The sequence below is a fragment of the Lactuca saligna genome, chromosome 3 (assembly GCF_052625555.1).
Source record: "Lactuca saligna cultivar CGN05327 chromosome 3, ASM5262555v1, whole genome shotgun sequence".
Classification (NCBI taxonomy): domain Eukaryota; kingdom Viridiplantae; phylum Streptophyta; class Magnoliopsida; order Asterales; family Asteraceae; genus Lactuca; species Lactuca saligna.
The window spans coordinates 82,225,623-82,251,186 of NC_136419.1; the positions used below are offsets into that span (position 1 = coordinate 82,225,623).

Below are 25,564 nucleotides of genomic sequence, written 5' to 3' on the forward strand. Positions count from 1 at the left end.
CAATGATTATCAGTTTTCCAAAATTTTCCAACTTCTTTGTAATTTTAGAAAACGGAAAATTTTCATTTTCCGTGAAAAATTTAGAAAAATAGACAAACTAAACGCGTTTTCAAAATTCTCATTTTTCTTAGAAAATTTTTCTGAAAAACGGTCCATTTTTCCACAACTAAACGCACCCTTAAGTGTCCATTCTCTTTTCACATTTTAAATCTAATTAGAATTATATTGAATTCTTAAGAAATAAAGGTTAATATGAACAGGGCAAGTTTATTTCAAGCATTAGGCATATCCTATGATTGTTTCAATATTTATCTCATATATGAGTGATGACTTATTAGCACATTTATATTTGTTTTTATCTTTTCAAATATTTTGACATTTTCAAGATGGTTAGGATCTACATCTGTTAATTTTTAATTTTCATTTTGTAGTTTAGATTATTTATATCACTCTCACTCACTTTTTCGTATAACTCACACCCATTACCCCTACAGAGCACAAGAAAAAGAGTGTTGATAACGACACAGGTGATGTGAATATCCAACAACTTACATATGATGATGAGAAGATGTCAAAGGTTGCTATGCAACGTAAAAGAGGAGACTTTATGAATCCATGAAGACTTGCTTTCATTTTTTTCCACTTTTATTAATAAACGAAATATGTATTATTAATGTTTTTAACATTATATTTCATTCAAATTTACCAAGAAAAGAAAAATACAAGTGTGGACACGCTCAAGACAAAGAAAACAAATATTCACAAAATCAAGAAAATGACATCATATTGAAGTTGAATTCTCTAAGGTCCCAACTTTCATTAGCAGTGAATTTAATTTTGTTTTGTGATGTTTCTTTTTTTAACAGTGAATGGACACTGGACTATAGTATGAAATTACAGAAATGGTCCCAGGATTAATGGAATAGTAACATGTTTTTAGTTCCCTGGATTAATAAGTACATTTTTGGTCCCTGTAGTTTTAAATTTCAGTAACTATAGATTTACCAAATGTAGTTTTTTATTTCAATAATATATATTTCATTCCATGCAGTTTATAATTTATATCAATTAGATTTTTGGTCCTTGTAGTTGTTAGTTTAAGATAGGTATAGTTTTCAATATGTAGATTTAATCCGTGTGATTTTTAGTTTTGATAACTACAGTTCCAGTCCTTATAATTAATTACTTGCATTAGTTACAATTTTGGTCCCTGTGATCAGGGTAACCCTACTAGTTATAACTTTCATTAGTTACAATTTTGGTCCTTGTAATCAGGGTACCCCTACTAGTTATAACTTGCATTAGTTACACGAGAGTATACTTAAGGAATGGAAAAATTCTGAAGCAGTAACAACCTGATGCAAAAAGTCATCTATGGCCTAGTTCCAAAATATACTAAAAGAGTTAGACTCCTAAAATAACTCAAAAAAGTTTAATAAACTAAATATTCCAAAAACACCCTTAGGACTCTTTTTGTCCTACAATCTGAATTAAGTCAACAACAAAATCTAAAATTTTCCAACCAAGGATCTCCAGAACCAACACATGTGCAACAAATGACATCAGCACTCTGAGATATCTGTCGTTCTGTAGCGCACTTGAGTGCTTTATACTTTTTCTCGTCACGACTGGACAATTCCCCTGCGTAAGTTACCAAATAAATATCTGTCAGCTCAATCCACCAACCATAATTTTTGATAATTTACACAAAAAAAAAAAAAAAAAAAGTCAGGAAGATCAGGTCAGGTGTATAAATGACATTAATGGTGCTAGGAAAAGAAAACAATGTCGATAACACATGAATGAGATTTGACAAACAAGCAAGAAATGAATTAGCATTTGTAACCCTAAGAGCCGATGGAGAGCGTGAGTTCATGTTCTTCCGCCATCCAAGTGTCGATATGCTTCTCACAGAGGCAGAACTCGATACAGATTTGATCCAAAAGGTTCATTCAATCATCCTTTTTTGATGGCTGTATATTTAGAAAGATTAAATTGCGACCATTTTTTGTTATTTAACCAGTCGACAATCTTTCACTACGGATCCATTAGTTTGATTGAAGATCCATGCAAATCAGCTCACGTAGCTGCATTGAAAATTGCTAAAAAAAGCAAGAAGCATTCTTTCATATGATCCTAATTTAAGACTACCTTTATGGCCATCACCTGAGGCTGCTCGAAAAGGCATCCTGAGAATTTGGGATCAAGCAGATTTTATCAAGGTGCAAAATTTCATAGTGGGTTGACTTTTTTTGACATAAACCTTTTGATGGGTTATTGACTTTTCGGGAAATTACAGATTAGTGAAGATGAAATTGTGTTCTTGACTGGAGGTGATGATCCCTATGATGACAAAGTTGTCTTGACCAAACTTTTTCACCCAAATCTCAAGTTGTTGATAGTCATAGAAGGTCCTAATGGTTGCAGATACTACACCAAGGTTATTTTTGTAAATTTAATACGATTGTTGGATTATCTTAATTGATATCAATTTGCGAGTTTTATTTTCAGTATTTTCATGGGAAAGTTGGTGGTGTTAAGGTGAAGTGTTGATACAACTGGTGTAGGTGATGCTTTTGTTCGAGGACTCCTTCTCAATTTGGCCAAAAATACTCAATTATTTAAGGTTAAACATTTAAAAAAATTGGTTGAAAAAATCATTTTCTGAATATATTGAGTTTTATAAGATTTATGTCATGCCCCGTTTTAGGATGAAAATAAGCTAAGAGATGCATTGAGGTTTGCAAATATTTGTGGGGCCATTACAGTTACAGAGAGAGGAGCGATTCCATCATTGCCTTCCAAGGAAGCTGTTCATAAGAAGTTGGAAGAATCCGAAAATAAATAACTTGTGTCATTTTTTTGGTTTGAAATTAGAAGAAATGATTATTAAATAGCCTTCTACAAGGTAGAATGTACTAGAGAACAAATATGAACAAAAAATAGAGTTTGTTCATTATATAATTGTATTTATGTATTGTACCTTTGCTTGTAGTTCTTGAATTCGTTCATTATATACTTGCATCTGAAACACCAACAATTAAACTCAAAATAAATCAAAGAATTTCGAGCTCAAATGAATGAAAATCCATATTTGAGAGTCAACTTCTTATTCTTTTCTGTGATAAAAGTCAACCTTTCAAGCACAAATGATGGATACACTCCTCTCTAGCTGTTGTTCAAGCTTTTGTAGTTCACCAATGGTGCTTGATCCCAGACCTTCTCCGAAAAGTTTCCTGTAATACAAAAACCAAGACCATATATATATATATATATATATATATATATATATATATATATATATATATATATATATATATATATATATATATATATATATATATATATATATATATATATATATATACTTATTACTTATTACTTATTACTTACAGATACCAAGACCACCCCATCCTTTGTTGATGATGCCCCTTTGTCCAGATATTTCTAGGGCTTTAACGATTGTCTGTGTCATTTTCTCAGGCTCTTGAACTGGCTGATAATGGATAAATAAAATTGTGGGAATTTATATTTAGATTACTTTTTTTTTATAATATAAATTATAAAAAGCATAAAAGAACTGATGATATGGATAAAGAAAACTCACAAGGCTACCAAATCCAATGTAGATAGGCTTTGGGCCAGCGTACAAGTTCTTCAGGGGGTTTGTAGTTTGATGCGAGATCAAGGAAACAAAATCCAACCACATAAATTTTAGGTCCCCAATCTGTGAATATTATGATTTGATTAATCCATCTCATATAATAAAGTCTAATAAATAGTTAATATAGGGAAAATTTACCTTTTGGTTTAGGAACAAGATGAGGACTCCATATGTATCCATGTGGAATATCAGTCTCAGAGCCTTGAGAACCACTAAAATACGTGACAGGTCACAGATTCAACTTTTTCTTCCTAACATCATTTATCATGTCTCGAATTCCAAGCCAGATTAAAGAGTCAACTATCTATCTGATATGACAACTGCAACAACACATGTAAAATACAAAAGTTAATTATGTAATAGAAACAAAAAGAACTACTAATATTAACGATTGAACTTACTCTATATCCAGCTGGTTGCTTGACACGGGATAGAGGATGAGGAAATTCCTCCTGTTGAAGAAACTCCATGTTTAAGTTAGACAATATCCTAGCTCGATCACACTCTGGGATAAGGATAACGGGTTCATCATCAAGATAGCGAACCGGATCTCCATAAGGGCCCACCATCAGAAGTATATCATCCCAACACAGCAATACACTGTCCATTCCACACCAAGAAAGTTGCTCTGGAGCTAGGGTAGAATGTAGAAGAAACAAAAACAAGAAATCGTTATATAAGGGGAAGATAATGAAACTTTATTGAAGCCTTGAAGTTGTAGGGACGTCAAACTGAAGACAAAAAGAAGAAAAAATTTATTTGTGAGATAAGATACATGAAGAATGTAGCTTTTGGGAGTGAACCAAGAAGGAGTAGGATCAGATACGTCTCCTTGACGGGAGGCGCGTAGGTCAGCGACTGTGGCGAAGAGGAGAGATGGGTTGGAGGAGAAGGCGGAAGTGCGTGCTTAGGTTGATGGCGAGCTTCGGCTTTGATTTCGTTCCAGACCCAGTCGCATTCGTTTTCTCAGCCATTAACGGCGGTTTGTGGAGATGATGATGGCATCGTGGACTACGACATGGCGTTCCGATCTTGAACCAGTATCTTGAGATGGCGAAAGTGTGTGCTTAGGTTTCTAGATGCACTCCAAACTCTTAAAGCTTATCAAGTTCGATGTTGGTGGTGGCAGATTAGGGCTTGCAGAGAGAGAGAGAGAGAGAGAGAGAGAGAGAGAGAGAGAGAGAGAGAGAAAGAAAGAGAAAGAGTGCAGAGGTAAAGGAAGACAAGTCGATTCAAAAGGATGTGCTGATTTAAAAGGATTATTAGGGTTCTATTGTAGGATTCTAGTGTGGATTGAGTTTTTAAGGTTCAATGGCAGTGGCAGTGGCAATGGCTTAGGGTTTATAGAGAGAAGGAAGGAGTGAATGAAAAAGGAGATACTACAGAGAGAGGGTAGAAGCGGGGTTCTACAAAATTTTAGAATTCCAGACGATTTCGTTTTCCCCCTTTAAAAACGCGCGTTTAGGTAAATATATATATATATATATATATATATATATATATATATATATATATATATATATATATATATATATATATATATATATATATATATATAAAGCGGCACATTCAGAGGATGCACACTTTATGAAAGGCGCCCTCCGCATTTTTTTTTCTTTTCTTACACTAATTTTAGGGCACGCACAAATGCGTGTCCATTATCCTTCAAATTTTGCAAAATTAACATTATTTTTTAGGGCACACACCAATGCACGTCCTCTATCAGCGAGTGTCATTGTTTGCGTGTCGTTAAAGGGCTGTTTTCTAGTAGTGACAATGTATTATTTCGTGATCACCGACGATCTTATTTTTGCCGTTCAGAACTATGTAGGGGCTCGAAATGTCGTTTTTTGGTTTTGGGCTGGCGCGTGAACTTTTCGGGTGGAATGATGCAGTCTCCTAATTGAACGAAATTCACACGTAGTATGTATATGCAAAAATTATAAATCATCTGGTGATCACCGACGATGTAATTTTGGCCATTCGGGAATGTTTAGGGGCACAAAATGTTGTTTTTCGGTTTTGGGGTGGCGCGTGAACTTTTCGGATGAAATGATGTAGTCTCCGAAAAGGACAAAATTCGCACATTGTATGTATGTGCTAAAACTATATATCACTTCAAGATCACCAACGATGTTATTTCACCTATTCCGGACTGTTTAGGGGCTCAAAATATCATTTCTCGGTTTTCGGCTGTTGCGCGAACTTTTCGGGTGAAATGATGTAGTTTCCGAATTGGATGAAATTCGCACGTTGAATTTATATGCTAAAACTATAAATCACTTTGTGATCAGCGAAGATGTTATTTTGGTCATTCGTGACTTTTTAGGGGCTCAAAATCTCGTTTTTCGGTTTTGGGTTGGCGCACGAACTTTTCGGGTGGAATGATGCAGTCTCCAAATTGAACGAAATTTGCACATTGTATTTATATGTTAAAACTATAAACCACTTCGTGATCACCGACGATGTTATTTCGGCCACTCAGGGTTGTTTAGGGCTCAAAATGTCGCTTTTCGGTTTTGGGCTGGCACGTGAAATTTTCAGGTGGTATGATGTAGTCTCTGAATTGGTCGAAATTTGCACATTGTATGTAAGAGCTCGAAATGTCATTTTTTGGTTTTGGGCCAGCATATGAACTTTTCGGGTCGAATGATATAGTCTTCGAATAGTACGAAATTTGCACATTGAATATATACGCTAAAACAATAAATCACTTCGTGATCACTGACAATGTTATTTCGGCAATTCGGGACTGTTTAGAGGCTTCAAATGTCATTTTCCAGTATTAGGTTGGCGCGCGAACCTTTTAGGTGGAATGATGCATTCTCCGAATTTTACGAAACTGGGACACTTTATGTATATGATAAAACAATAAATCACTTCGTGATCACCAACGATGTTATTTCGTGTATTCGAGACTATTTAGGGGTTCAAAATGTTGTTTTTCAGTTTTAGGTTGGCGCACGAGCTTTTCGGGTGGAATGATGCGGTCTCCGAATTGGACGAAATTTACACATTGTATGTATTTGGTAAAACTATAAATCACTTTGTGATTACCGAATAGGTTATTTCGGCTATTCAGGACTGTTTAGGGGCTTAAATTGTCGTTTTTCGGTTTTGGGTTGGGGTGCGGTCTTTTCGGGTGGAATGATACAGTCTTCGAATTGGACAAAATTCGCACATTTTATGTATATGGTAAATCTATAAATCACTTTGTGATCACCGACGATGTTATTTCGGCCCTTCTGGATTGTTTAGGGGCTCATAATGTTCTTTTTCAGTTTTGGGCTAGCGCACGAACTTTTTGGGTGGAATGATGCAATCTCTGAATTGGACGAAATTCGAACATTATATGTATATTTTAACACTATAAATCACTTTGTGATCACCGACGATTTTATTTTAGCAATTCAGAACTGTTTAGGGGCTCAAAATGTCGTTTTTCGATTTTGGGATGGCGCGAACTTTTCTGGTGAAATGATGTAGTCTCCGTATGGGACTAAATTCTCACATTGTATTTATATGCTAAAACCATAAAGCAATTTGTTATCACCGACGATGTTATTTCCGTCTATTCGGGACGATTTAGGGCTCAAAATGTCATTTTTCGATTTTGGGCTGGCGCACGAACTTTTCGGGTGGAATGATGCAGTCTCCGAATTGGACAAAATTTGCACATTGTTTGTATATGGTTAATCTATAAATCACTTTGTGATCACCGACGATGTTATTTCGGCCATTAAGGATTGTTTAGGGGCTCAAAATGTCGTTTTTTTGGTTTTGGGTTGGCGCATGAACTTTTCGGGTGGAATGATGCAGTCTCAAAATTAGATGAAATTCGTGCATTGTATGTATATGCTAAAAATATAAATTACTTCGTGATTACCGACGATGTTATTTCCGTCATTCAGGACTGTTTAGGGTCTCAAATGTCGTTTTTCGGTTTTGGGCTAGCTCGCGTATTTTTCGGATGGAATGATGCAGTCTCCGAATTGAACGAAATTCGCACATTGTCTGTATATGGTAAAACTAGTCTATCTTTACAATTTTATAAAATACAACTAGTCTAAAACTAATTTATTACATATAAAAATAAACACATGAAATAATAGTTATTTATCTATTACATCATCATATGAATAAATAGTAACCACAAAAGTCCTAATGGCTTGTTTATACACAACAAACATATCAAACATACCAACAAACAACTCTTTGTTTTTTCTAAGGCAACCTTTATATAACCATAATGCATGAAAAAAAAAATTATATAAAAATAAACACTTTTAACAACAAATTGCCAAAGAAAACAAATATAGATATTTCTTTAGTCAAAAAGAAATTCATGATTGTTTTCAAAAAACCAAAGATTATCACATAAAAAATCATTCTAACATTTAAAAGATGGTTATGATACCACTGAAGGGTTTTTGTTGCATAAATATATAGTTTTTCACAAAAAACTAGCAACAAGAGCTTTAAAATTTCATATAAATTTTGAGTATGACAACAAAACAAATCATCAAGGATCCTTTTAAAGAGGTTAGAATGATGTTACAACAACCATAGGGTGTTTAGAAACAACAACCTTTGATGCCTTTAGACCCTCTTGTATTTGGGGTGTTGAAGTAGATAGCAAGAACAATAAGCTTTATTTTCTCTACAAGTAATCCACCAACAAGAATAAGGTACTCAAAATGAGGTACTCAAAATGCTAGCTTTCCTCTTGTATGACTTTGTTCTTTAAGCCTTAAGTTCTTAAACAATTAAGCACTATAAGGAAGACATAATGTAAGCACTAAAAGCTAAAACACCAACTTCAAAAGTGGAGAGAGGCTCTCCCTTAGGTGCTCTCGGCTTTAGAGAGAAATAGAGAGGAGAAAGACCAAAAGAACTTGTTTCATTTCATGCACAAGAGTCCCCTTTTATACACCCATGCAAATTAAAGTCAAACCATTGAAATACTCCAAAGTGTTTTAAAGCATAAAGTGAAAAGGGGACAAAGTATGGACACCAACTTGGGAAGAAAACATAAGCAATCTCCCATACACTAGGTCATTTCGGCCATGATGACTTGGAAAAGACAAAAATTGTCTCCAACTTTATTAACCATGGTAAAGTAAGTCTTTAACTTAATCATGCTTAAGTGAAGGGTCCAAAACTTTGTACATGACTTATTATATGATATCATCTCATATAATGGCTAGTTCCTAGTTTCTTTTATTATTATTTTCATAAAATAATAATTATTCTCTAATTAAATACAAGAGTTGAATTTATTTATTAATAACAAATTACTTAATAAATATTTAATAAGTGCTAACTTGATTAAGGTGTGAGCCTATAGGATCATATGCCATTAGCAATGTTATTTAATAATGATTCTTGTGCATATAGGTTCAATGTTCTCACTAGTAGCCATCCTTTGGGCTCGTCATGCATAGTATGCAGAGTCCTTGATATTGGGTTTTTGTGGCACTTCAGCCATGCAATCTTTGGCATAGTGATTTGCATGACCACACTTGTGACAAATGATATTTGGTTTGTCTGACTTCGGAATTTCATGGGATTCTGAATGATGATTTGGTGTAGAGATGTTAGGTTTATAAGTAGGTTGATTTTCTGAAGGTTTGGGAAATGATTGGGCATTACTTTGATGAGGAGCTTGTAAACGTTTGTGATATGGTTTGTGAGTGGGATTGAAAGGACTCTTATATTTCATGGGAAGTAAAGCAAACTCTTGTTTAAAGCAAAGTTCAGAGTCCATTGCTTCAGGGTCGAGGTCTCCATCAAACCGATAGTTTGAGCTAGCAGGAGCAGGTAAAGCATATGGAGTGGGTTGAACAGGTAGGATAGGTGGGATAATAGCTTTGAACGGGTCCGAAACAGAGGGGTTCGAGATGTGAGGATCGAAAGAACTAACAAGATCAAGAGGACCTCCTGAGAGTTCTCTCAAAGTTTGTGCAACATTTGATTCATAACCTTGAAGCTCATCAAACAGGTGGTAAAGCTTCAACTTCTTCAGAGATCCATTACTCTTAAGACATGATTTCACATTTCCCCATCGCTTACCAAGACTATTGATGAATTTTAGATTGTATTCTAGTGGAGTTGGGAAAATACCATGAGATGTCATGTTGTTCAACAATTTGGTATTAGTTAGAGGTCAAGGAAACTGATTCACCAGGAGTTGTGGTGAAAGTATTGAACTCGTTAACAAAGGAAGTCAAACACTTATCCTTCATGTTTTCTAATCCCTCGAACAGGCCTTGGAGTGTGTCCCAAATATCTTTAGCGGATTTTCACAACTTAATGTGCTCAAAGAGAGAAGGAGGAACACCGAACACCATCTTAGGAATATGTAATTTGATATGCATGCAGTTTTTCAATATCATCAGCAGTGAGAAGGTTTGAAAGTTGTTCTTCCTGTTCCATGAGAGTTGCAGCAGCATCTCTCACATTCTGTCTTACTGGAACATGTGGACCTTCTTTTACGGGTCTCCAGATAGCTTCACTTTTCTCCTTACCAAGTAAGAATCTTTCCATTCTAACTTTCCAATGATCATACTCTTCAACAACTAGCAGTGGGGCACGAGAAGAGCAACCCAAGTTATTTGTTATTTGCGTTGAATACATTTGTTGAGAATTAGGAGCAACCATTAAAGTTAAGATATTAGAGCAGAAGCGGTATATAGAAGAACTTTTAACTTGAACACGGAAATGATTGAAATACCAACGTAATTTCAAATAAACTATAATTTGTTCTTATGGATTCAAAGGACAACAACTCAAGCTTTGATACCAATTGTGAGTATAAGAATCAATGCGCAAGGACAAGGTTTGGAAACTCAAACCTTGAGTTAATCTTTAAGATCAATGTCTGCTCTTAATTAATGGTTCCAGACGAATCTAACAATACCAGTTAGGACTTGAAGAAAGATTCAACAAAGTACTCTAATATTACATGAAGTAAAATAGGAGTATAATTAATGTAAAGACATTCAGTGAACAAGAAGAATGTTGTGAAAGATCTTCACTTGAGAGAAAAGTGAAAGTTAAGTAAATATAATTTTTGCTATCTTTGGAGTAACAACACATATATTTCTTGTCATTCAAATCACTCCTTAAATAGACTAAGGAGGAACATCGTACAAACTGGGAAAGATTCCTAGGACTGGATAATAATCAGTCACTGACAAACTGATTATCTAAAAGATACATAAAGGAAATTCATCTGAAATGTTACATCCATAATAAGACAAGAAACATTAAATGCTCGAATTGATTGTAAATCTCAGAATTGCCCTTCATCTCAAAATGATCTTCATCTTGTACTCCATCTCTATCTCGGACTTCACATATCTCTGACTTAACAGGCGTCAAATCTTTATTACTTGTGATTGCTAGAGGTTCACTTTTCATGTTTCAATAGGTTTGACTTGAATTTGACCCATTTTAACTACTTAGGACTATTTTTCTCTTGTTTTGGATGGAGAGGTACTTGGGATGTACACTAGAAAAGTTACATTCCTACTTAATAGAACTTTAGGCCATAATTGTCAAAAAATCGAAATTAGGGAGTGGAAAGTGTAAATTTTCAAAATAAGAGTCTCACACCTTGCACTCCAACAGATGGGATCGACTTAGGAGCTTTATGGTTGTTGATAAATGGCGATTCAAGAATAGAAAGACCCTACAATTTGATCTCAAGCTTTTCTAGTTCATTTAGAGCACATTATGAAGTAATTTAGTGGTCTAAGGTATAACTTCTTTCCCCCTTGGTGTGCAAATCCGAGTTTCACTTTTTGTTTGGATGTTAAATCTGATTTTCATCCCATTAGAGGACTAGGGTTTGTGTTCTAAGGAAACTAAGATGATTATGTTAGCTTCTATCTCAAGTCTTTCATATAGTGGAGATTTAGTTGAAATTGCTAAATCTCCACAAACCCTAGATGTTCCAATAATAATGATGATGTGATAATCTAACCTTTATACGATTCCATGACCATTGAGGAAGTATTTATTGCAAATCTTCATAGAATAACACAATTCAAGCAATGGTATAATCATTTACTTAGATTATGAAGCTTGGGGACATTTATGAAATATGAACCTTAATGGTGATTGTTGGAGATATAAGAAGTGTGTATGGTTCATAACCATAATATTATGTTATAGATTAAGAATTGAAGGTCAACATGAAGAATCATCCTAGTGTGGTTCTAGTGATTGTTGGGACAAAAAGGGCAAAATGGGAATAAAAGAGGAAAAACATGTTCTTGAGATCACTTTTATGTATTGGAATGTTGAGAAACTTGCCATACTTATATATATATATATATATATATATATATATATATATATATATATATATATATATATATATCAATCTATTGGAAATTATGTTCATGGAGGAAGCGGTTAGTAAAGACATTAAATCATTTGGTGGATTGAGTACTTTTTCATATTAGGTGGCTTAGTGACAACTTGATGCTTTTAATCATTGGGAAAGCTTATTGAATTAAGTCAAATTAATAAGAGTGGCACAATAATTTTGTACTTTTATTGGTGTCTTATTGGGTTTAAGTTAAGTGCTTAATGGAAATTGGGATTTCTTGGACGTGGGGCATCCATGTATAGACACGAGGCACCTGGTGCAACAGATCCCGGATGATGCGAATTCTTTCACGACTTCTATTTGATTCCATTTTTAAGCATCCCCTATGTTATAATGACTTGTAATCCTTGTTTTTAAATGAATTTATGTATAATTCTTAGATTACTTTTAGCAGTATAGTAATGTAATTTCAATTTATATAGGTAGTGATTGAGACTGGTTACTTATTGAAGAGAAGTGGAATAAGAAGGTAGGAACTAAGGTGAGTTACCAGGAACATACATCCCACACCTACTAAATTTTTATAAAACTTACTTGATTCTCATTTCATGGTACTTTATGTACACATTGATTGTTATATGTTGTAATTGTGCATTTATGCAAAATATTTTCTTGAAATGTTTTGATTGATCTTCCTTCATCCTCCATCTACACTATGAGGGCCGACCGAAATATGTTTGGTTGTTTAATAGCCATGAAACTCAACAGCTTGGAAACTTTGAAAAATGTTTTCGTCATCGTGTGTGTGCATATTCATACCAGGACGGGTTTGACTTGAGATCCCGAGTACCCTAATGGACATTGATTATTGTTGTTATTAGATTTCTAGATAATCCTCACATGAACAAGTAGAGGTGTGTTACTCCTCTTGTAGCCTAGGTTAGATAGCCCCTAGTGCCATGTTTGTGGATATAAGGGCAAATTTGACATTTTGTTTGTCGCATGTTCTTCACATTCGACCATCAAGTTTATGAGTTGGACTTTAAGATTGACATGGGGTTGGTAATGGATGCATGCATAACATTGCATTTAACATGAAATTCTTATACATCTTTTGGCATTATTTAAACGAAAGAAAAATATTTTTTGCATCTTTCAAAATATAAATTATAAGTTTAGGGAGGATCAATTCGAGTATTAGGATTGTTATTCCTTATTCAAAATGAGTTGATCCTATGATAGCTCACTACACATTTCAGTATCGGACTTATTTTGGATGTATGTTCAAATTGAGAGGTTGATGCTTAGGAGTTAGCATGGATTTTTGAAAACATCGGCTTGTGAGGAACTTGGACCTTTGTTATGATACCTAATGAATAACTTTGCTTCTTTAAACTTTTGGGACCGTTAAACTTTTCCGCATTAAACTTGAAAGTTTTGAATATTAACAATTAAAAACTTCATCGAAAATAATTTTACAAATAGACCCTAAGGAGGGGTGTTACAAAATATTAATTAAAAAGTCAAAATGATCTTGACTTGGCTATGTTTGGATATAAAGTAATAACAAGTTAATTTTCTAGGATTCATATAAAAATATCTGAGACATATTAGTTTAATTTGAAATTAATTGGTGATAAACGAGAAACTTAAAAATCTAAGGACCAATATTACCAATATGTCAAAGTTATGAACTTACACCAAGTTCCCTCTCTTATTCCTCATTCTAACGCTTGGAGAATTGGAGATAGATGATGAAATTGGGAGCAAAACTTAAGATCCAATAATGCTTCTAAGCTTATACTTGAATTAGAAGCTTGTAATGTACCTTTCTTCTCTTTTGTTGTCTTCTATGTTACATTAAACTCTATGAAGAGTAAATTACACAAATGGTCCCTATGGTTTGGGGTAATTTTCATACTTTGTTTCTAATTTATTTTTTTAACTCGAAAAATCCCTACTGTTTGTTTTTATTACGCATTTGATCCCTATCTTATCTAAAAAACTATTTCTCTTTTGATTTTTTTTTAATTTGTTTAAATAAACACACCTCAACCTCACCCCTCACCTTACCTTACCTACACCACAATTTTTTCCTATTTAAATAATCATCTTTTTAGGTAAAATAGGAACAAAGCGCCTAACATAAACAAATAGTATGGACCAAACGCGTAACAAAAATAAACAGTAGGAATCTTCCGAGTTAAAAAAATAAGTTAGAGACCAAACGCATAAATTAACCCAAACCATAGGGACCATTCATGTAATTTACTCTAATATGAAATTGAAGACGAACTTAGGGATCTAATCAAATTCAATTTCTTAGTATGGATTTGTGCTTTAGGCATATTGATGACGAGCTTAGTTTTGTGCTTTAGGCATAGTGTGAACAATTTTTAAACGTAGAGGCCTAAAACAATGCAATGATTTCAAGAAATGCAAACAATGTAGAGGCCCATACAAATACGATTAAAATTGAAGGCTCAATTTAGTGACACGTCAAAAATCCAAAACTCAAACTCATTACCCTCAAAATAATTCAATTATTTTAGACCAAAACCAAAACACTCAAATTCATTCCATTCCATTCCATCATTCCTACTCTGATTCCGATTCCGCACTCTGAAGCCATTCCACAAACGGCTTCGCATTCCTCCAGATAACGGAATCCTTATTCCCACCTTTCAACCCCTCCCCATACCACTTCACCACATACTCCTCCTCCACCACATCCGCATCATAAAGCGCCTTCAAAACAAGCGCCACCTCCTTCACCGCCACCGGATTCTTCACCTTCCCACAATACTCCTCCACCGCCCCAAGCAACATCATCTGCCCCTCCTCCCCATCCGCCACCACCGCCGCCAGATACTTCCGTCTCTTCACCACCACCTTCGCAAACCCCTTCTCCACCCCGTCAAATAACCCTTCATACACCGCGTTCACGTTCTCCTTTCTCGTCCCAGTCAGCGCTGACATCATCACATCCGGCCCCACTCCTTTCTCCAAATCCTCCTTCACTTTCTCCACTAGAATCTGATGTGGCGTTTTCGCCTCCTCCGGCTCATCCAACAGCATCACCATGTCGGCTGTCACCGCGCTCAGCTGTTCTTGTACACGCTGGCGTGCGGCTTCCGCTGACGTGTCAGTCTGCCATTGGATGTTGTCATCGTCGACATCTGCCACGTCAGCAGGTGGTGAAGATGTGGGTTTTACTTCTTTTCCCTTTTTTTTACTCTTGACCTTTTTATTCTCCTCATCAGCTGCTTCCCCTTCTTTTAACCTCTCCTTTTCAGCCCTCCTAAGGGCTTTTTTGTCTTTTGACTTTTTTTGCTCAGGTGGGTTTTTGAGGATAAATGATGTTAACTTATCTCTCATGTCCACGTCAGATATGAACCCACAAGCAGCACATTTGAGCTGAACCATTTGAGTTTTAGTAATCAAAACTTCAGTTTCTGGATTCCCACATCCGTAACACTGAACGTATTTTTTAATAAAAATTTCAAGAAGACCCGCGAGTTTTGCAGTGTCGTGGGACCCGTTGACCAAGGACACACCCGTCTTTTCATCAAATTTCGATTGGGCACCGAGTTCACACCCGAAATACTTAGTAGTATAAGAAGGTGGTCTAGCTAAAGCTTTAGCAACATCAACCATGTTGACTATATTTGTTTTAATTCCATTTCCACGCCCTTCAATTTTGGTGACCATTTTGGGCATTTTGTATCTGTAAAAGGCGTCATCACTGTTGCCAGCACCAATGTTTTGTAATGCCATTTTTGGGGGGTTGATAGTGGAGATATTAGAGGAGGGTGGTGATGGAATGTTTCAGAGATATGGTGGAGAGAAAAGGTTGTGGCCAAGAGTGACCAGTGAATGATGTGGTGTGTTGGAAATGGAATGGTGATTGATGCATATAAAGAGAGGTCTTTTTCCTTGATGTTGGAGAATATTCACCTAACAACCCAATCCACCCTAAGTAGAGAATAGCCTGCTCGGACATAAAAAACACTTTTGACTTTTAGCTAGCTCCAACTTGCAATCTATAAAAGCAAAATGGCTGTGTAACCTTCAAAAAAGAAATGGTGTTGTTAGTATCTAAATAACCACATGAAGAACAATACAAAAGCTCATCTATTCTATCTACTCATATGATTTGGGTGTATCTACTACCGTCTAGCTCAAGCAAGTATATAAATTTGAAATATGGAAACAGCCTGTACATCGAATTTATCAACAAATAAATGTCGACTACATTAATTATTAAAGCAGAGAAACTCCGAGACAACATGATGAATGCAAACTCAATTAGATCTGACCTGACCTAAAACTTCAAAAAAGATGATTTCTACCTTATCGTATAGACTACACCAAATCGTAACTGAATAGATTTTTACTAAACTAATCAAGTAACGTGATTAACAAACAGTCGTGTCAGATTCAGCTTACATCTCCAAAAACAGCGATCACATTCAGATGATGAAATTCAAAATTATCGAGATTTACGAACATATAATCAGAGATCCATAATTAATCGACACAATCATAAGTGTAAAACTACAAATAGAAACCGATACAGATTGAGAACATACAGATAACAGAATCCAATTTGATGATGATAACGCAAATAAAAAGTATGTATAGACTTACCGATTCAACACTGCTTAGGTTGAGAAGAGAAAGAGGAGAGACGCTATTTAGGGTTTTGAGTTGTGGATGTGAGAAGAGCGATCGAGGTCTGAGGGGAGAGGCTACCTATGCAATACATTTATATAGGGTTGGTATCGTGTGGAGATATTCAGGCTTTAATGCCATTTGATCTCAACCGTTGATTTGTCAACTGATTTGACGGTTTACAATAAACGTTTATAGTGAACTAAAAGCGTAACCCTATTTCCGTTTCCTCATCTTGAAAAGATATATGTTAGAAAGATGTTAATTTATTTATCTTTGTATAAATATCTTTAAGATAAGTTTTATGATTAAACATTTAGTTGCTAGAAATTTAGACCTTAATAAGGTTCATTTAACTTCTGGTACCTTGTATTTAATGTTTTAAAAATTAGGTTTTTGGTTGAATCAAAATGGTGATCAATCTTTTATCCATCTAGTTCGACCAATCGGTCAACCTACTTGTATATCACAGCTTCAAACATTAAAAATAGACATAAAATTATAGATCATTCCAAATGCAATAAAATAAGGATCCTACTAATTGTACCGTAGATTTACTTATAAGACCTCCTGTAATTATGGTTGTTTAGTCAATTTTCAATATTTGAAAAATTAAACTTTGATTTTGAAAATTTAATATTTTCAGCTTTTTTACACCATTGATATCTACAAATATCAAACATTGAAAACTATATACTCTTAATTTATGATTAATTTTCAACTAATCCAACAACAACACATCTAATATAAAATCAAAATACTGTAAACAAACAACAACAACAACTTCTCATATTAACAAAAGGTAAAATGAAAATTAATGTAAATATATTTTAACACCTCCAGTGAACACCACCACCTCCGGTCCCACCACCGGTGTTCCAGCCGTTAATGAATGTGTGAGAGAGAGAACGGAAAATGAAAGTGTGTGAGAGAGAGAGAGAGGGAGAGAGAAACCATTTGGTGGTGGTGTTCTTCGACCGTCATTCTCTTTGCCGGAGATGAGGGGCGATGATAGTGGCTTCCCTTCGACCGCCAGCTTCCTTCAACCTCCATTCCTTCGCCGCCCACTGCCACTTCCTTCGACCGCCCACTAGCCTTGCATCTCACCACCGAACCCACTGGAAACGAAGGCCATTTATCTTCCCTTCCTCTTCTGCATCGACGACCACTGACGTCTTCCCTTCCTCTTCTACGGTCGAAGGTAGCCACCAATGATGCTCCCTTTGCAGGTGTTGCTGTCGGGTGTTGTTGCGATGGAGCTGATCTTGAGGATGAGAGATTTGGCTCGATCTTGAAGATGGCAGCCATATAAGAAATTTAGTATTTTAGGGTTTTTTTTTTTTAATTTATATGTTGGTTTAGGGTTTTAAAAGTATTGGGTTGGGTTTAAAAAATTGGGCTTTTTTAAAAACGAAAATTGGTTTTTTTTTTTCTTAAAAAAATAATTCTTTTTATATAAAGTTTATTTTAATAAACCTTTTTAGTATTAAAATTTTTTAAAATATTTATTTTTATTTGCTTTTAATTTTTTTTATTTTTTCAATATTTTAATTACTTATCTGATGTTTTTTTTTTTTTTTTTTTTTTTTTTTTTTTTTTTTAGAGATGTTTAAGTTTTTAGGAATCAACTTGTCGGCTAGAGATAAAGATTTTTCTACAAAAACTTTGGCATTTTCCACCAGTCAGTTTATATAATTATATCAATTACGATGCTTTCAGATACAATATATGTACTAACTCACTTGAAATTTGATTGCAGAAGTTCAAGTCTTGTGAGGAATTATTAGAGTGGACACAAAACACTGCACGTTCTTTAGGATATGTCATTGTTACTAGAAGATCAAAGGCATATGCGAACGGCTTCGTGCATACAGTCATACTTATATGTGATCGTGGTAGAGAGTATAAACCTAAAGAGTATACAAGTAGAGCATTTGGAAGCAAAAAGACTAATTGTCAACTTCAATTGGAAGGAAAGTATTCAAAAGAACGTGATAAATGGACGCTAAGGGTAATATGTGATGAACATAATCATCCATCGGCACAACATATGGAAGGTCATCCATTTGCAAGATGGTTATCAGTCGACGAGACTCGTTTGGTGGCTAATTTAACAAGAAAGAACGTGGCGCCACGTGACATCCTATCAGCATTGAAGGTTCAAAAAGAAAACAATGTGTCGACAATTAAAACAATATACAATGCACAACAAAAGATTCGGATGCACGAGCAAGCAGGAAGAACTCCAATGCAGGTTCTTATGTCCCTTTTACACACCAATGATTATGTCTATGAGTTTACTACAGGCGATTCAAATGAGTTAGAAAATTTATTCTTCGTTCATCCAACGTCTTGGAAGATATGGCGTGCATTTCCACATGTGTTGATGATAGATGCCACGTATAAAACCAACAAATATAACAAGCCGTTGGTGCAAACTGTTGGTGTTACATCAACTCAAAAGACATTCTCTATAGGCTTTGCCTTTATACATAGAGAAAAGGAGGCCAACTATACTTGGGTGTTAAATTGTCTAAATTTGACGCTTGATACGTGTATGCACCCACGTGTAATAATCACAGACAGAGAGTTGGCACTCATCAAGGCATGTGAAACAATTTTTCCTGATGCTGCCCGATTACTTTGTAGATGGCATATTGAACAAAACATTTTGAAGCATTACAATAAAAGTATCACGTTGGAAGCTGATCGACGCTCTTTTAGATCATTATGGAACTTACTAATTGATTCTCCAACATTGATGGATTACACGAAAAACTACATGCGACTTCAATCAATGTTGATAAAATATCCACGTAAGCTTGTTTTTTAGCTATATTTATAAATCATAACCTTCATATTATTATTTATTTACGTATTTGTTAACTATATTTCTAAATCACAACATTCAGGTGTTTTGAAATACATAGAAGATACTTGGTTGAACAACTACAAAGAAATGTTTGTACCTGTTTGGATTGATCAACATCTTAATTTTGGAAACAACACAACCAATAGAGTCGAGAGTGCACATGCCAATTTAAAGAGATTTTTGGACTCTGCAAGTTCTAATCTCGATATATTTGTGCAACGAATTAATGAAATTGTGCAATCACAACTCACTTCAATCAATGAAAGCTTTGAAAAAAGCTTAATTTTCTGATATAAGCATCACAATTTGTATTGCTTCGGGTTACTAAGAGGTTCTGTTTCAAACGAAGCTCTTTATATAATAGTAGGAGAGCTCCAAAGGTTAAATGTGTCAAAGTTAGACTCCTCAAATTGTGGTTGCAAACTCCGTACCAGTTGTGGGTTACCATGTGCTTGCATGCTTTCTGTTTACTTAAGCTCAGGTTAGTATGTTCAATTACAACATATATAAATTTTTAAATATTACAAAAATATTTATTTTGTATTTTAATACAAGTGAAGAAATACCCTTGGATTTAATAGATATCTTTTGGAGAAAGCTTAGTATTTCTGATACGAAGCCTGAAAAAAAAAAAAAGGCAATATTTGTTGCGATGATGAAGTTGTAAAGTATAAAGAAAATTTCAACAAGCAGACAAAAGTAGGAAAAAAAATTATTTGAAAAAACTAAAAGAGATATACGATCCGCGCACAATTGATGTTGGAGAACCCACAGTTCAAAATAAGACCCGCGGACGGCCGAGTATGAAGAAACAACATAAAAAGAATGTCAACCCTCCAAATCAAGCTCCTACTAGATGCAACGACTCTACCACATCAGAGTTCATTGGGTTGGATTTAAATAAAGAACCTGAAAGGCATAATTATTCATACGACATTGACTTAAATGAAGAACCACGAATGCATGATCCATTCCTAATGAAGAGTATTCCTGATGTATTTCATGATTACATCGACAAGATACAAGATGTACTCAGTGATGGAAACTGTGGGTTTCGAGCGGTAGCTGTTAGTCTAGGGCACAGTGAAGACCAATGGCTATACATTAGGCAACAATTGCTTGAAGAGTTAGAAAGTCAATTTTATGCATACCAACAAGTTTTACTGATGGGTTCAATGAGGTATACGAGTCTTTGTGTTGGTTCGAGTCACCTGTATATTTGCGACATTGGATGATTATGCCTTTGATTGGTTACTTGATTGCCAACAAGTTTGGTGTGAGTGTTCATTGTCTAAGCCATGAACAATCTACAACCTGCTTCCCTCTTTGGAGAGGTCCTGAAGAGTTTCAATCTCACCGAAACATTACAGTGGCACTTGTAGGCAGACATTATATTTCGGTGTCTTTAAAAGGAAATTACCCAATGCCTCCAACCACAACATATTGGAATGCTCATAAAAGCTCGTCTGCATCTTTATGGCAAACTATGTATTGGTCGCGTTTCGAATTATACAACCAACATAGGCATCGTAGTTCTAAAATACCTTGGATACATATCAAGGATTAAGTATGAATGTAATTGAACTCTTTTGATATGTATTGCTTTCAAAATTTTGTTTTATTATTAGTATGTCATATTTGTAGTCTTTTGTTATAATATTTTAAAATAAAACAATTTTAATAAATTACATATAAATAACCTAAAAAATATATATAAAAAAAATATATTTAGCCTATTTTATTTTGCAAGTTTAATAACCTAAAAAATATATAAAAAATTATATTTTACCTATTTTATTTTGAAAGTTTAAAAAAAATATATTTAACATATTTTATTTTGCAAGTTTAAAAAAGATTATTAAAATACTTTGACTTAATAATTATAAATAAAAGACATAAAATTATTATGTAATGATGATTATTAAAAGATAATTATTAGTATAATAATTTATTTATTTGAGGAAAAAAGTAAGGTAATGATTAGGAGGGTCCTTTAAGACTAATAAATGGTCTAATTAGATGGACCCTAAAATAAACACAAAAATAAAAGTTTTCCTTCATATACATAAAAAAATTGAAAAATTAAATATCTTCTTAACAATTAAATGATGACATGTGTCATATTAGTATACCAAAATATCATTAAATTTCATTAAAGGAACATTAAATGTTACACATGTCACCGTTTAATTGAACAGAAGGATTTGTAGGAATAAAAAATAGATATTTAATTTCTCTAAAAAATTATACTACTAAAACAAAATGTAGTTTGAGATTAATACAAATGCATCAAAAAGCCTCATAATATTTACTAGTTTTAATAACAAACTATACCACTTCATATATTGTGAAAAAAAAAACTTATCAAAGATGCATGAGACTTCTTTGTTATTTTGAAGGTCTACAAAGTTGGTCTATATCAATATAGAAATCAAGTTAAACTTTATCAAATTATTTCATATTAAAAAGATTCTTATATTCATTTTTTGGAATTGCAAAGAATAAATATGAAACTTGTTATCAATCAAAAGATATACATAATATAAGCGAATATATTTGACTATTTTTTAAAGCTCTTATATGTTTTATGTTTTCTTTTTACATATATATTATTTTAACAAGTGTAAATAAAATTGGCATCACTATAAAGTATATTTATAACATTATCACATAAAAATGTTAACCTCCATGTCATATAATCAACATTTCCCACAACCTAGGCTATATGTTATAGTGGTAATGCCTAGGACGTGGTGTTGATTTGACCCCCTCGACACTGTGTACACACCACCTCCAATGATGTGGTTTTGGTGTAGTGGTCGATGATGTAGACAGGAGTACCATTGGCAAAACCATCTCACACAATTTTTTCTTTTCACCCCATGCTCATATGGTCTTCCTTTTTTTCAAAAACCTTCACGACACATATTCAATCGTGTATATAGGTGTAGAGTCTCAGTTTATTACAACTTTACTATAGTACTTCTGACATACAAACTTTGTGCTTCTTGATAAAAAAAATGGTGAACACTCGAATTGATTATTATAACCCTCTTATAAATCAAAGTTTAAAATACCATTTATACTCTTCATAAAATTTTAAAATATCATATTTATCCAAATTAAAAAAAAACTATATTTAATCGCATTTGTGTTGTAGGATGTTTTCCATCATGCAAGTTAGATACCACCTCAGTTTCATCGCATATTGTCATTCTTGCAATGATGTTCCACCTAGGGATGGAAATGGGGCGGGTTTGGGGTGGGGTTGACCATCCTTGTCCCCATCCCCGAGTGTCTAACCTTTTTCCCATCTCGACGGATGTGGTGAATTAAATCCCCTCCCCTTTGTATTTTGGGCTTTTCCGCAGTCCTTCCCCGAACCATCCACAATCTATCAACATAATAAACTTAACTTACAAAAAAAAAAAAAAAAAAAAAAAAAAAAAAAAAAAAAAAACGATGAAAACCAGATGCAATATTCAGATTTTGTTAACATCAATTATAAAGTTTAACAAACATCAAAACGAAAAGTGATGATTCGGTATACAAATCATCAAACGAAGTGACGATTGACGAACTCTTGGAATTGGGAACACAATTTGATATACAAACTCTATCTAAGATAGTCTAATATAGATCAATTCATTTTAGTTGACTTAATTCAAATTTAATAAATGATCGATATGTATAGTCATTAAAACGGGGGCAAGGCGGGTTGGGGATTGTTATACCCGACCCCATCCCCAGTTTTAGCATAATGGGAATCCCTGGCCCCATACCTGGTACTCATTTTGGCGGGGAATAACCATCCCAGATTGGGGCGGATCAATTGGATTCCCTACCGGTCAGGTGAAATTTTCATCCCTAGTTCCACCAACAATATGAAAACAAAGACATGTGTGGCTCATGCTACACAGATATTAGTTGCCCAAACGAGGAAATCAATAAAAGTATGTTTGGTATTTAATTGGAATTTAAATAATAATAATAATAATAATAATAATAATAATAATAATATATTAAAAAAAAAAAAAAACTTGATTTTGATCAATGAAAATGATTATTTGAATGAATTCATGCGTGTCTCATTATAACAACTTTTTATATTGTTTGAACTTTGAACTCATAAAAGCATTACGAACTATGGATCTTTCATTATCTCTGAGCTCATAAATAAGTGTCAACTCGTGAACTACAGAAATCTTTTTTTTTTTTTTAGATGATAAACATAATTAACAAACAATCAAAAAATTTTAATTACGTATAATAAAATGAGACTGAACCCTAATTGAGAATATCTTACAAATTGTAACCCATTCGACCAAGCAATCAACAAACTAATCGTGAACCAAATGATGCTATAATATCAATATCTCACAAATTACATAAAAACTTTTTATATTTTGCAAATTACAATAATTATTAAAGATATACACATTGCATCTACAACATTTTTGCATGACTAGCCAAAGTACATGTCTCCAATACGAAGGCTGAGGGCAAAATTGACCAAATCGTACAACTCATGAGATGGGCAGAGCATGTATAAATTTGAGGTTGAGGGCAAAATTGTCATTTTGCCTATTGTCATAATAATCCAATGAAGATAGTGGACTCATATTAGTATATGTTTCAAGAACAAGATAGAATTTGAATAGGTGATACAACAGATCAAAGAAATTTGGGTTGAAATGAAGTAATAAACCTTTTGTATCAATCATCATATGAAGAATGTGGAGAAGCAGTGCAGCCAATGTCAAAAGGATCTTCAGATCCACAGCAATGCCAATACTGGAACACTTTACCAGATTCAGGCGTATTCATGGTGCCTCCACTATACACACTCTCGAATTTCCTCTTGGTTTCTCCTGAAGATTCAAGAAACTAGTCACAATCGCAGTTCTGAGATTAACAAAAACTGTAACATGAACAAATTTCACCCCTTTCGAGTTTCAACACGTACAATTTACAGGAAAAATGACATCTTCAAATGTAAAACATTAGAAAGTATAACACAGTTCAGTTTATTAATGGTGTCGAAAAACGGAAAAACAGATTGATTACCGCCAAAATGCGCAGTGTGAAAACGACACGCTTGGGGATGATTGAGAGAAGGATCGAATTGTGTTTTACATTGCTTACAAGTTCTCAAGCTCACCGGTTTTGTTTCTTCTACCGAACATTGAATCGAGTATCTTTTGATACTCCGATGAATTCGCAGTTGCGAATTCTGCGTTGACAATTCAGCTAAGGAAGGAAAGTGATGAAGTCTTAAGGAATTCTGATGAACGAAGGAAGCATGTAGTGGCACGATTGACGAGTTTATTGAACAGATTTGCATCGTAATTACCGATTCCAGTTTCAAGAACTATGAATGGTCTAGGGTTTTGATGTGATTAAATTCATATAATTTGGGGAAACTATAACTGGACAAACGATGGGTCCTTACTCCTTATAGCTTGGCAAAATGGACCCTTTTAGATTTATTATTTTCAAAATGATGCTCTTCTTTTTTGCTACATTCACTTAGGAGTCTTTACTAAAATTAGTATTCAAGTTCATATACTTCATACCCATATAGTTGAATATTTCCTTAACAACAATATTACACCGTTAAGTTTAAGTTATTTTAAGCTCACCATGGTTCTCATTTCAACGTAATTTTAAACATAAATAATGATTTTTTTTTCTATGTTTAGAGTGAATTACAATTGTTATTTCTTTATAAGTTTTAAGTTGAAATTTGAAAATTACTAATTATTTTATACACCATGCATGAATTGTTTTAGAATGATGAGATGAATTGGTAGTTGGGACCTTAGAGCATACATAATAAGGGAGCTTTTTCAATATATTTTTTGCTGTAGCATTATCGATATACCAATAAACAAAAAAGTTTAACAACCATCAAGATCGCACATGGCCTAGTGGTAATCATTTGGTATGAAATACTTTAAAATGAAGTTGACCCAAGTTTCAATATCATAGTCTTCAACCTTTAGGTGACCCATCG

The 25,564-nt window shown here is 34.1% G+C and overlaps 3 protein-coding genes, 1 long non-coding RNA gene and 1 pseudogene across 7 annotated transcripts; 2 read left to right on the plus strand and 3 right to left on the minus strand.

Annotated features, from left to right (window-relative positions):
• Positions 1-1,246: 1,246 nt before the first annotated feature.
• LOC145036958 (uncharacterized) lies at positions 1,247-5,097 on the minus strand. Of its 2 annotated transcripts, XR_013678594.1 has the most exons (8): positions 4,440-5,097; positions 4,066-4,298; positions 3,803-3,984; positions 3,608-3,727; positions 3,394-3,496; positions 3,137-3,236; positions 2,984-3,025; positions 1,247-1,641 (listed from the first exon to the last, which is right to left on the minus strand). It is a non-coding gene; the product is annotated as an uncharacterized LOC145036958 (long non-coding RNA). The 2 variants fall into 2 exon arrangements; XR_013678593.1 differs by having other exon boundaries at positions 1,248-1,641; positions 4,066-5,097.
• Positions 1,645-2,931, plus strand: LOC145036957 (putative fructokinase-7; annotated as a pseudogene). Its single transcript, XR_013678592.1, has 5 exons — positions 1,645-1,946; positions 2,024-2,222; positions 2,300-2,440; positions 2,512-2,626; positions 2,711-2,931. The product of XR_013678592.1 is annotated as a putative fructokinase-7 (transcript).
• A 9,353-nt stretch (positions 5,098-14,450) lies between the features above and the next one.
• On the minus strand, positions 14,451-16,758 carry LOC145036959 (putative eukaryotic translation initiation factor 5-2). Its single transcript, XM_078985493.1, has 2 exons — positions 16,653-16,758; positions 14,451-16,071 (listed from the first exon to the last, which is right to left on the minus strand). The coding sequence occupies exon 2, from the start codon at positions 15,777-15,779 to the stop codon at positions 14,601-14,603; it is 1,179 nt and encodes a 392-aa protein (XP_078841619.1). The 5' UTR covers positions 15,780-16,071; positions 16,653-16,758; the 3' UTR covers positions 14,451-14,600.
• A 1,523-nt stretch (positions 16,759-18,281) lies between these two features.
• LOC145035727 (protein FAR1-RELATED SEQUENCE 5-like) lies at positions 18,282-19,839 on the plus strand. The gene is made up of 3 exons (XM_078984231.1): positions 18,282-18,344; positions 18,436-19,492; positions 19,589-19,839. Exons 1-3 carry the CDS (start codon positions 18,282-18,284, stop codon positions 19,837-19,839), a joined length of 1,371 nt encoding a protein of 456 aa, XP_078840357.1.
• Positions 19,840-23,895: 4,056 nt separating this feature from the next.
• LOC145036961 (carboxypeptidase) lies at positions 23,896-24,964 on the minus strand. 2 transcript variants are annotated; one of them, XM_078985495.1, is made up of 3 exons: positions 24,616-24,964; positions 24,257-24,419; positions 23,896-24,132 (listed from the first exon to the last, which is right to left on the minus strand). In XM_078985495.1, the coding sequence occupies exons 1-2, from the start codon at positions 24,890-24,892 to the stop codon at positions 24,265-24,267; spliced, it is 432 nt and encodes a 143-aa protein (XP_078841621.1). In that variant the 5' UTR covers positions 24,893-24,964; the 3' UTR covers positions 23,896-24,132; positions 24,257-24,264. The 2 variants fall into 2 exon arrangements, with proteins under 2 accessions (XP_078841621.1, XP_078841620.1); XM_078985494.1 differs by having other exon boundaries at positions 23,896-24,419.
• Positions 24,965-25,564: the final 600 nt, after the last annotated feature.